This window comes from Parasteatoda tepidariorum, chromosome 7 (assembly GCF_043381705.1).
Source record: "Parasteatoda tepidariorum isolate YZ-2023 chromosome 7, CAS_Ptep_4.0, whole genome shotgun sequence".
Taxonomy (NCBI): domain Eukaryota; kingdom Metazoa; phylum Arthropoda; class Arachnida; order Araneae; family Theridiidae; genus Parasteatoda; species Parasteatoda tepidariorum.
The window spans coordinates 59,372,640-59,385,031 of NC_092210.1; the positions used below are offsets into that span (position 1 = coordinate 59,372,640).

Consider the following 12,392-nt stretch of genomic DNA (forward strand, 5'->3'; position numbering starts at 1 on the left):
CGTAGCACTGAGCGATTTCAAATTCCCGGAAATCCTAAATAAAGAGAAAAGAAGACCTGCCACTAACGAGTCAATGTTTGTCACGAGCCCCTTTTTAGAAGAACTAAACAATGTGACAGATGATATGTCCCAGCCACTATAGGTGACCTTCAAAAGAGAACATTGTTTCGGGTATGCCACTTGACCTTGGCAGGTCGCTTAGCCAGTCGCTATTGGTCAAACAATAAAATTGGGGGGGGGTAGTGAAACTGCCTCAGCTAAGTGCTTAAAAGACGCATGTAGAAGATCAGCATACATTTTCACTTTACCATAGTTCATACGGTTTGTAACCTGATTTGTTTTTTATAATGGAAAGGAAACGGAGAGATCTTACTGTGAAAGAAAAGGTTGACATTTTAAATCGTTACGATAAATTGCCAAAAATGAGCCAAAGGAATGCTGCTGTTCAATTGAAAGTTTCGCAGCCGCTTTTGTGCAAAATTTTAAAAAATCGTGAAGATATCGAAAAAAAGTGCACTTTGAACGAAAATCTGAATTGTAAAAGAAATCGAGATGGAAAAGACAAAGAGGTTGAATCTGCATTAAAACTCTGGTTCACAAACGTTCGTGAGAGGGACGCTCGTGTTAATGGTCCAATTTTGCGCCAAAAAGCTGAAGATTTAGCTGCAAAATTGGGTAAAGGAAACTTCGTAGCCACAGAAGGATGGTTCCACCGCTGGAAAAAGAGGCAGAACATACTCTTCCGAAGGACACATGGTGAACAAAAAGATGCCGATAATGTAGCCGCAGATCAGTGGATTAAAGAAGAATGGCCTAAACTTATTGCCGTATATTCACATGAAGATGTATATAACGCAGATGAAACTGGCCTATATTTTCGTGCGTTGCCTGAACACACCTACATGTTTCAGAAGGAAAGTACGCAAGGGTGTAAAACCTCCAAGGAACGCCTAACTGTGCTATGTTGCGCTAGTATGACCGGCACTAAAGAAAAACTTTTAGTGATTGGAAAAAGTAAGAAGCCCCGCTGTTTCAAAGGTGTGAAAAATCTGCCCGTCGATTATTTTGCCAACAAAACGGCGTGGATGACTACCACCATCTTTAACGAATGGCTGTTGAAATGGGACAAGCGACTAAAACGGAACATACTCCTGCTCATAGACAACTGCACTGCGCATGATGTAACTGTTTCATTAAAAAAGATAAATATCGTGTTCTTACCACCAAACACCACTTCTTTAATTCAACCGTGTGACCAGGGAATTATCCGCACCTTGAAGGCATATTACAGAAAGGAAATGCGTTCAAGGATCTTAGAAAATATGGAAGACCAAGACGCTGAAGATCTTAATGCGAACGCTCTAGCCAAAAAAACAAATGTTTTGGATGCCATACATTTGTTAACAATGTCATGGAATAATGTCTCGGAAAAAACAATTCGAAATTGTTTTAGTCATGGAGGATTTTGTCAACCAGAGGACAACAATGCTGCTGTAATGAAAGAAATGGAAGACGTTTTCAATCCCCCGCCCGATATGAATGCTGAGGATTTTGAAGCATGGATGGAGATCGACGAGAAGGTTGAGACTTCTACTTCGTTAACTGATGAGGACATTTGCGAAGCCGTATGTGTCAAAGATCCAGCTTCGTCACAAGATTCTGATGCCGATGATGAACCCGAAAGTGCTATCGAGGACAAAATTCCGACGCCTGCTCAGATGAGGGAGGCACTTCGAGTCTTACGGCTAGGTGTGCAAAACAAAGCCGACGCGGAACACTTTCATAAACATTATGATTATGAGCGATTCGTAAATGACTTGCTTCGAAAGAATGCTAAACAATCGACAATTGATGATTTCTTTTTCAGTTAATAATTAACCTTTTGTATTTTGTATTGTTTTCTGCAGTTCATCATTAAATATGTAAGTATACTAATTCTTTTTCTTTAGTGTACATTAATTTCTATTAAATACTTTAGAGTCTTACAGCAACAACTCCTAATTTAAAATAATTTTTATTTTAATACGTATATAAAAAAATCATTTTTTAGCTTACTTTTTTTTTGTTTATTGTAATCAATCGGTTATTGTTATCAAATCATGTTCGTCCCGATGTGATCACATTAAGCGGCGTCTACTGTATTACATGTTGGCCCATGCAGGAATGACCGTGCTGATATTATGGCTAAAAGCACGATAAATGTAAGCAATGATCTGATAACAGCTTTTGATTTCAAACGAATATGTAAATCTACAGTACAACATGCTTGAGAAGAATGGAATAAACAAATTAATGTTGAACTGCATGAAATTTATCCTAATCTGACAACTTTAAAACAATGCACGTTGATCGCAAAACCCAGGTTATAATTAAGTGACTGCGTATTGGTCATTTCCGTTTTCCCACATGCATTTACTAAAAACTGAATCTGCACTTAGTTGTTCTTTATGTCGTGTCGACATTACTATCAAACATATTTTAACCGACTGCAAACGATTCAAACATTTCAGGAACAAACTTTTGGGCTGCTTTTATCTTGATCTTAAATCAATGCTCGGTGATCCTATACATCATAATCTTATTATGTTTGCCAAAACAATAGGACTATGTTCACTGCTTTAAAAAGAAAGCTTTTTTTAACCTAGTGGCTGGAGCAATATAGCTATTTCTGGCTCTTGTGCCAATAAACTCCAACCAACGCATGAGATTAAACTAAAAATTAAACAATTTACATCAATTAATTAGAATAGAAAACACAGTTCACCGTCAACAGACTACGTATTAAACAAACTTACGTGTCACAAATATTTAATTCTGAAAGAAATGCACCAATGAAGTAATTTTTGTCAAAAGTCTCTACACATTTTTTTAACTCAGTGTTTAAAATTTAAATTTATAAGACTGCAGTAATTTATCGCTTTTACTTCGAAATAATCGAATTTTAATATTTTACCTTGACATCAGGTTTTACAATACGATTTAGCTCTAACTTTAATCGATTTGATTCTTTTCTTTTGCTGTTAGCCAGGTTTATTTAGTTTTTACCAAATGAATTTTAATCTAGATGCGCTTTTGCGCTAAAAGATTACATCACTAATACGATTAGTCCTCTGAAATCCCACCGGGAAATCATAAAAACAATTTTACGAAAATTAGATAGAGCAAAAATTTTTTCAATCTTCTGATTCAATATATTAAAATACTAATATTATAGTTATTTAACGATATTCACTTTCAGGCAATAATTACTATTTATTGCTTTTCATATTATGAAAAACGTGGTATTAATATCTTCAAGACTTTATCTAGAATAATTTATAAATTTAGATTTCACTATTAACCTAATGCGTAAGTCAGAAAAAGAAATACTTGAGTTCTTTTTACTTAATATAATCGTGTTATTTCATTTTTCAAGCTACTTTATAAACAGCACGCCTTCCTTTCCTTTTTCTCGTCCAATTTTCTCCTAAATTACCTTACACATCAAAACTCGAGCTCTTTCTCTAAAATGCAACCATCTTTCTTATTTGAAAGGAGAGACGTATTTCAGCAGGCACAAGAAAGTAAATGGGAAAAAATTCTTTTCAATTTAATTTCATTAGCTGTTGAAAATATACACGCGAATAAAAATTGATTCATGTATTTCACTTATTTGATATTCTTGATGTAGTGTTTTTGGAAGGCAAAATGGAAGTAAAGATAAGAAAATATTGGATGATAAATTTGCCTGTCAAAATACACTTTGGAAGAATAAAGTGTAGTTGGGGGTATCCTCGTATACAGTATAAAGTCAGCAGCTTTATTTATTTTCTTTAATAAATGAAACAAATATTTATTTGGGAAAAAATTAGAATTGTGGAAGATGTCAAAAATATTTACCTAAGAATAGAAGTTTTAATTTATAGTACAGGTCAGACGTGTATAAATAGTTTACTTAAGAGTAAATACATTATAAAATCATGAAAGTAAACTTGTACTAATACAATATTCTCAATCATATCGTAATTAGCCAATATTTAATGTTAACCAGTTGCATGGTAATGTTAGCCAGTTGCAAATATTTATCTAACTAACATAATTATTAATTAATTATACTCATAGGCACCTCATCTTGATTTCCCCCTAATTTTTATTTTTCGAGAAACAGTCTTAGTTTATTGCACTATCTGATCAGTTAATCTAGATTAATTAATGCCGCATTTACATAACTGCTAATTTTGCGTTTGTTTTGTGAAAAATATTTTCATTGCTGACAGCATTTAAGCTTTCTTAATCGATTATTCACGTTAAAAATATTGATTTAAAATGATTTTGACAACTGTTACATTAATTACTCGTATATTTTTCTCGTTTCATAAGATAGTGATTGAATGTAAAATTGACGTAATAAAACATGGAATCTGTAAAAAAGCTTGTATTTAATTCAATCTTTATGCATTACATGTCAAACAGCAACTACGATGGTAATTTTTAATAAGGTAGCATCTTATAGACTTAGATTCCTAACTCTTAGACTTTACCTAACATAGGTTGAAACATATAATCAAAGAAAGACACTAACTTCAAACCTGATTTGGACCCTTTACCTGTATTGCTTCTACGTAATGCAAATATAAAGCTTACTAGTCTCAGAATCGGCCACACTCAACTCATCCATCTTTATCCACTGTTCGGAGAACTTCCTCCAACTGTAACGTTTTACTTACACTTCATCACATTTTCCCTTTGTCCCTGTTTTAACCAACATCTTATTACCTTTCTTAATAGCACTTTTTATTAATGAAAGATTTGTTAGGTCAATTTAATCATTCTAACATTTTCGCATTTCTGCCAGCTGTTGGTATTTTATATTGTATATAACTGTTTTATCTGATTTTATTCACTCTTACCCACGTATCGTTTTACCTATTTCGTGTATTTTGCGTTATTCCACCTTTTATCGGATTATATTGACTTTTAAATATACTTGTCTCTCTATTAACCGTTTTATTACCTTCATGTATTTTAAGAAGGCAAAATTGTAGCTTTCATTTTTCCTTTTGATCTGCATTAACGTACTGTTTGGTGTAGCGTGTCCTCCTTTGGATCTTGTGCCACTAACTTCTGCATTTAACTCAAATCAAGTCAAAGAGACAGACTCACCTCATAAGCAGTTTGATAACCACATCCACAAAAATTAATTGAATTCAAAACATAATATAATTCAACTAATCTAAACTAAATACTATTTTTTACCATTACATGGCCGAACCTGATGCTTCGATTAACAGAGTCCGCTATTAATGAAGCTTTGGAATAAAAGAGTCTGGATTTGCTTCCAGTACGTTCTAATTTCAACTAATACCTAAGTTAGAAAATTAAGTAGTTAAATTGGCATAACAGTTTTTACCCTATCAAGATGTATTTCTAATAAAATGATTTTGAGAAAATCAATTGTCTTCATTAGAAAGCAATCGGGTCTTACAACTAACACTAAATCCATGGTTAAGGCTTATAGTTTAAATTTATCTATAGTTACATTAATCTTTGATTACAATTTTTTAATTATCTAGATGTTTTTAAGTATTTTTTTTTATCTGGATGTTTTAATTATCCAGCTTCTAGATATTTTTCTTTATAAACTTGATTTCAATGAGGATTTGAATAGTATAAAATCGATTTAATCTAAAAAAAATCAAAATGCAATTTTTTTAAAAAATGTAGACAAATATGAGTTTTCTTGTTTTCTGTATAGAAGCATTTAAAAATATTTAAGGAAGTATAAGAGCTCTCCGGGATTTCAAAACCAGCATTTCAAATCATGGTTACATTTAAAATAATCCAAACAAAAAACTAAAAGTAACTTTTCTTAAGAGCAGTTTCTTTCCAGAAGGGAGAAAAGACATTTTAATCCTTCTTTTTCTGTAAGGACAAATGTCTAGCGTATGTCGCCTTCTTTTATCTATGGTGACAGAATAAGACAAGAGAGATAAAAGACGAGATTAGGTCTAGAAGAGGAGATACATCTGTCATTGTCATATCTCCACTTTTGTTTTACTTAGAAAAGTATTCTTTCCCTACTTTAGTTGAAACTTTTATACAGTGAAAGAATATAAAAGAGTTCTAAGAAATCTCCACCTTAGAAACTTGTTTCCTTGTATGTTTAAAATTCTCTACAAATAGAGTTTCTTAGTAAAGTATTCAGTAATAATGAAAATATATTAAAAAGGTATTTAGAACGACAATATTGAGATAATATTAACACAAAAGAAAAAAGTTGGATGTACAAGAAATGTCTAGTTTAAATAAAGTTTTATTAGGAGATGATTTTGTCATAGGGACAGTCAGAAATCTTATTTTTTTACGCAAGATTTTTTGTGAATATGAATAAGTTTATTTCTATGTATTAACATTTGCTTCTACCCTGTTTTATAATGAACTATGCATCTATAAAATATATTTTTGCAAACATATTTATTAATTTCATACGCCGCTTGCGAGACAAATCGGTTAATTTCTATAGGAAAAATTTATTTTACTATAACAAATGCTTTCTTTTGATAAAAAGCCACGATGGCTCAGTGGTAAAGGTACTGAACTGTCATTGCGAAAAACTTTGATTCGATTCCCAGCGGCAGCTTGAAGCCCGCCCAGCTCGGATCGACGAGTACCAGCATGTCTGCGTTGTAAAGGCGGCCGGTGAGCAGTATTTACCAAATTTTTTAAATTATGGAGTTGGCCACAAAATTGTAGAGCCTTTGCCTCAATGATCCCTTTGGCCCAAAACGGGCTGTTGCAGGGAGGATTTACTTCCGTGATTAAAACTAATATTTCTTATGTATCGGCATGCCTATAAACTCTTTTCAAAGATTTGCTTTCTGTATCTAATAACATGCTCTAGTAACGATAATAATGATAAAAAACAAATGGGATTACCATGATATTTAGTGTTTCTTCGCCTAGAGGTGCTCGGAGGACCTTTCCCCTCAGGGGGTTTGCCTTCTTTAGGTAAACAATGGGAGTCATTGCCAAATTTTTTAGTGAGGGCTTTTCGTCTGCGTTTGATTACCATCCTGTTGTATCGGAAGCTGATAGGAACCACCCATGTGTTTGTAATGAGTGGGGACCCGTGTCCCTGGAAAATGGGATCCTGGTAGTTGAGGGACATCTTGGTATCCCAACACACTGCTTTGGCCCAGGCTTCAGGTTAATGGGAGGTGCATATTGACCTGTTTGAATCAATTTTCTAGTCACGAACGTCATCTGTTAGCTCGGGCCAAGCCCGGGGTCACCCTCTGGGCACCAGGTTAAGGGTGCAGGCTGCTTAAGGGGTGACTGGCGGGCATGTAGCTATTGGTAAGCATCAGCGTTTAAGTAACGGATTGGCGTCAGAACCAATTTTTTACTTGCAACTCCTTAGTTGGATTCCATGGTGGATGATGCCACCGATAGTGGAAGTGTTTTGAAATTTTTTATTGCTAAAAATGGTGACAAGGTGTTTAATTTTGCACACCATAGCAAAAACAGTGGTAGAGCCCCCTCTGACCATTAGAACACACACGATATTTCACAATTAATTTGACAAATCCAACAGTTCCAAACACTTTATTTACAAAAGTTACGCCACAAGACTTTTCTCTCAGTATAGGGATAAGTAGCCTCTGTCAAGAAATTGCTTTTGGGTGATCTTTTAGTTGAGGACTCTAAAAAAACAAGCTGATATCCTATCCACATGCTCAAACATTTACTCATTTATAGTAACTGTTTCCCGTCATAAAACTCTCAACACTTAACGAGGTGTAATATCAGAATTTGAATTCCTCGGTGATGCAGTGGAAACAATCACAGAAGAATCAAAAGAACAACATGCAAGTGCAGTCCGTAGGAAAAAGATACGTAGGGATGGTAAACTCTTCCCAACGAAACTTCTAATCCTTACTTTACCATAGAAACTATCATCTTTGGTTAAGCTTGCCTGGCATAACTGCCCTGTGCAATCATATGTGCCAAACCCATTAAAGCGCTTTCAGTGCCAAAGGTTTGGACACTCTAAACCATCTTGTCGTAGCCTATTTGTGCCTATTGCTCTGGTTTTGACTATAGTGACACATCCTGAAAGCTGTCAGCCCTTTGTATTAACTGCAAGGAGGCGCTTGCAACATACTCTTGAAGTTGTTCAAAATAATCCCCAGAAAAAAGTGTCAAAGTATTGCAAAACGTAACTTTCAGTTAAGCCCATCGAATAGCCACCGCCAGCACTCCTCGTCCAGGTGTGTTTTATTCCACGACTACTAAGACTTCCTTAAGCTCTGTCAGCACGCAAACAGACCGTTTACCTATGTCTTCAATCTCTCATAATCAGTTTCAGGCTACTACAATTCAAAAACCACAATTTCACTTTAATGCTACTTCTACTTCGCACAGAACCACATCACATCCTGCCACATCATCGCACAAACAGTGCATGATGTGCGCATGCGCACCAAGCGCATGAAAATCGAATTAATAATATCGTCCTCTTAGGCATTTTCACTGTTGTTTATAGTTGATTCTTCCATCCGAAATCGTAGCCTACATGACCTGACATGCACAACTTACTTTAGAGGGAAAAAAATAAGAGTTGGTCGCCCATCTACAACAATTACATGAATTTATTTTATAATTACGTACTGTATGCTATAAATAGCTCTATATTCTAGTTCATCACCTTAGAAGCAAAAAACGTTTTTATGTGACGTTTGTGTGGTTTACCAGACCTTGTTTTATCGAAATACATGATTTTATGTGTTCTACAGTACCAGAAAAAGGCAGAAATTGCTATATATTTCATTTTATTTATGTGTGCAAATTAATCCATTAATTGTACTCACGCTCAAGTGTTATAATTTTTGTTAATTAAAACATCAATTCGTTAAGAAAAGAGAAAATTAATTACTTTCTTCATTTCAGCACAATTAGTTCCATTTATGAATAAATGATAAAACTAGCTTTATCATTATTCAAAAAAATATCGAGTTGAAAATAAGTTTCGATAATTTAAAATTTTTCCTCTCAAAATCAAAACACTAGGACTAGGATAATTTTTCCTCTTTTTCCGTAAAAAAAAATTCTGTACAACAGTATACAACAGTTCATCACAACAGTAGAGGACAAATAACAAAAAACAGTGACTCCAAAGTTCCACTTTATAAATGTGCTTTAGAAACAGGTTTGCATTCTAAGATTAATCTAGTGAGCATAAAAAATATAAAATCTCAAGGAAAATATGCCTTTTTTAAAAATAAGTATAAAATTTTTCCGCTTTGATACAAATTGATAATACAAATACACTGAATTTCAGTATATTTCTAAAAGCTTTTTATAAATCTTTTGAGCAAATGAACAAAAAGTCTGATTTAAAAGATCTTTTAGTCTGAGTAAACTCTTTTTTTTTATTTAGTTACACTAAAAGGAAACTAAAGACGGCTAAGTGGTAGGCTTTCACCCTTTGAAAAGACAAATTTCTTTTATAATTTAGAAATCAAAAGAGAAGATCTATTCCTTTTAACAGCAAGAGGTAAAGGGTTGTTCAGAATATTTTCAATGTAGCAGAAAGAGCGAAAAGGCTTTAAGGTTGTTGAAAAGATAACACATAAATTTTCTTTGGACTTCTCACTTGCTTTAACGTTCCAAACATTACGATATAACATACGTTTATGTATAAGAACTGAATATAAATTATTTCAGAGGATTTCTATTTTTCAATATTTGCAATAAGGAACAACACAATAAAACCTGGGTATAATACCTATCCGAATTTAGTGTTAAAAAGTTATAAAAAAGTGGTATTTTGAGATTAAATTTAGAGTTCATACACACTTTATAAGGTGTAGTTAAATCTGAACTTAAACGGGAAGACTTACACCAAGTTCAAATGAATTTAATTATTTAAGCTTCCGAAAATACCAACAATGCCGTATTTTGAATTTCGCAATACTTTATTTACATCAAGGAAGAGTAGGCCAAAAAATGATTCTTCGTGATAATGTTCCAAAGGTAACTGTTGTAATGTTAAGCCAAAAAGAACATTCACGTGGGCACTATACATTTGATTTAAATTTTTGGTTGGGCCTAAACACATGTTCTTATCCTCGAGTTACAAGTATCCAATTGATATTTTTGGCAGCATATTTCGATATCGTATATTTTAAACGTTTTAGTAGGATTTAAATTTATTCTTCAATATTGAAATTCTTTTTCTTTAATAATTAGTTGAACAGACTGAATAATAAATATTTTTAAGAAATGAAAGATACCTTGTGAAAAAAAATTCTATGTAAAATTGCATTTTATAAAAAATTTAGCAACGGTATTAAAACTGAATCATGTAATGATGCTTTTAGAATATTTTTCGGGTTAAAATCATCATTTATTTAGTTACTTTTAGGTTTTAACTTCCTCTAATTAACGAGATAAATAATAAATGTTATTGACCAGTGAGCTTATTCTTATAGCAGCTAAAAAATAAGGTATAAGAGGAAAATTTATTGACGAATAAATGATTTCTTTTATAATTCTTTAAGAGTAATCGAGACTATATTAATGATATTTAGCAAGAACACACTACTACTTTGGATGTTTTTTTAGGGATGTTAAATAAATGTACACTCTAAGAGACTAGTATTACTTTTCACAATAAATTTGACACTAATTGCTTTTGAGAATTCATTTCTTTTGAGCTTTGTAAATAGAAGAATGTACCTGTCGTTCGATTGAAAATGAAGCCATTTTTATTTTCGTATATCTAGAACGTTCAAAGCAATTTTTATTTCTCAATATACGAAAATAGTTTTTTCGTATATGAAGAATAAAAGTCTTAGAAATATCTGATTTCTTTATTCAGGGCAAATATTTTAAGAAATACAATTGTAAACACATTTTTTCTTGGAATTTTATATTTTAATAGTTCTTCAGCATTTGTAATTGTTTTTCTATGTTTTGCAGAATTTTTATCGTATTGGATTGTTTAAAAGTACCCTTATAGTTGATTTTCCTAGATTTAAACTAACAAAGTGCTATTTAAAATTTCGGCCCACCGTTCGCTGCCCCCCTCCCCGGTAACCGCTTTTCAATTTTTCTTGTTTCTTAAACGTTGATATTTTCCACCAAAACACAGCATTTTATTTTTTTTTAAATTTTCAATTATGGTAGCTTTATGTAAGAACATTTTGTTAATATGTTTATCGTAACGAAATGAACGATTACTTATATTTGGAAAAACAATCATCAGTATTTGAAAAAAAAAAGAAAAAACTAAGAGGAATACAGATTGGGGCACTCAATAAGAAGAAATAAATTTCTAGAAATTTTACTCGTTGACGAGATTTATTCACCTTATTCTCGACCGCGTTTTTTGTTTTTCACGGTAGGGGGCAGTATTTGTAGAGGTTGTTTCAACTTCCGATTTAAGATTCAGGTATAAGAATTTCTGCTGGTGTTAACCAAATTACGTAAATCCGCATCTTAACTATATTGTAATTGCAAATAAATTTAGGATAATTTCCTAAAGTACTTTTTTCATATCTTTATATGATATTTTAAAATATGAAGAACACATTTTTTCACAAAATCACGGCACAAAAATTAAATTAGGAGAAACTAAGTATTCCGAGTATTTACAAACAAATTTAGAGCGTCAAAAAAAGAAATATTCACTTTAATGTTATGACGTCGGAAGAGGACCTCAAGACTTCCCGTAGCGTTTGTTTGTTTTTTAGGATAGATGGTGATAGGAAACTGCTTTAATCTTTCTTTATTATTTTCTTTTTTACATCTTTTGCTATAAATGTTAAGATTTATATCTGGCAACACGTAATCTCTCTCGCTTCTTTGATTGACTTCAACTCGAGCGCTAGCTTATAAAATAAAAAAATAAAGATCTTGTTAGGAAAAAATAAGTATTCTCCAACAATGGATAAATAGTTAATATTTAAAGTAAAAAAGGTGGAAAAAAGGGATTTCTATTTGCAATAACTTTCAAAGAAATTGAAATTTCGATAAAAAAAACATTTTGCTAAATTCATAAACAAATATGGCCTTTTCAGCTTACAACATTTCAACTCCATAGATGCATTCTGCGACCTGTAGAGTGGCTCATATCATATTTTTTCCTGCAAGTCAACAGTTAAATAATCCTCGAACTAACCATCGAATGTTTATTATTGATTAATTGTTTTATACCATTGTACTTCCTGTGTTCACTTTTCTTCACATCATCTTAATTTCAAACTTCTAAATCTTATAGTTTTTGCGCAGTAAAACAAAATGAAACGTTAAGTTAAACACTCAAAACAGCGACAGCAGTACTTACACTTTTTTTAATATCGAGAAAATCAGTCACTTGTTTACTGTCTAGTTAAATCATTATTTTTTTA

The 12,392-nt window shown here is 32.6% G+C and overlaps 1 protein-coding gene across 1 annotated transcript; it reads left to right on the forward strand.

Annotated features, from left to right (window-relative positions):
* The first annotated feature begins 347 nt into the window (after nucleotides 1-347).
* Nucleotides 348-1,871, forward strand: LOC122268984 (tigger transposable element-derived protein 4-like). Its single transcript, XM_043040134.2, has one exon. It carries the CDS (start codon nucleotides 348-350, stop codon nucleotides 1,869-1,871), a length of 1,524 nt encoding a protein of 507 aa, XP_042896068.1.
* The last annotated feature ends 10,521 nt before the right edge of the window (nucleotides 1,872-12,392 follow it).

Bases quoted from the DNA above. Each gene is read 5' to 3' on its own strand.
- LOC122268984 (XM_043040134.2), top strand. From the start codon at position 348: ATGGAAAGGAAACGGAGAGATCTTACTGTGAAAGAAAAGGTTGACATT.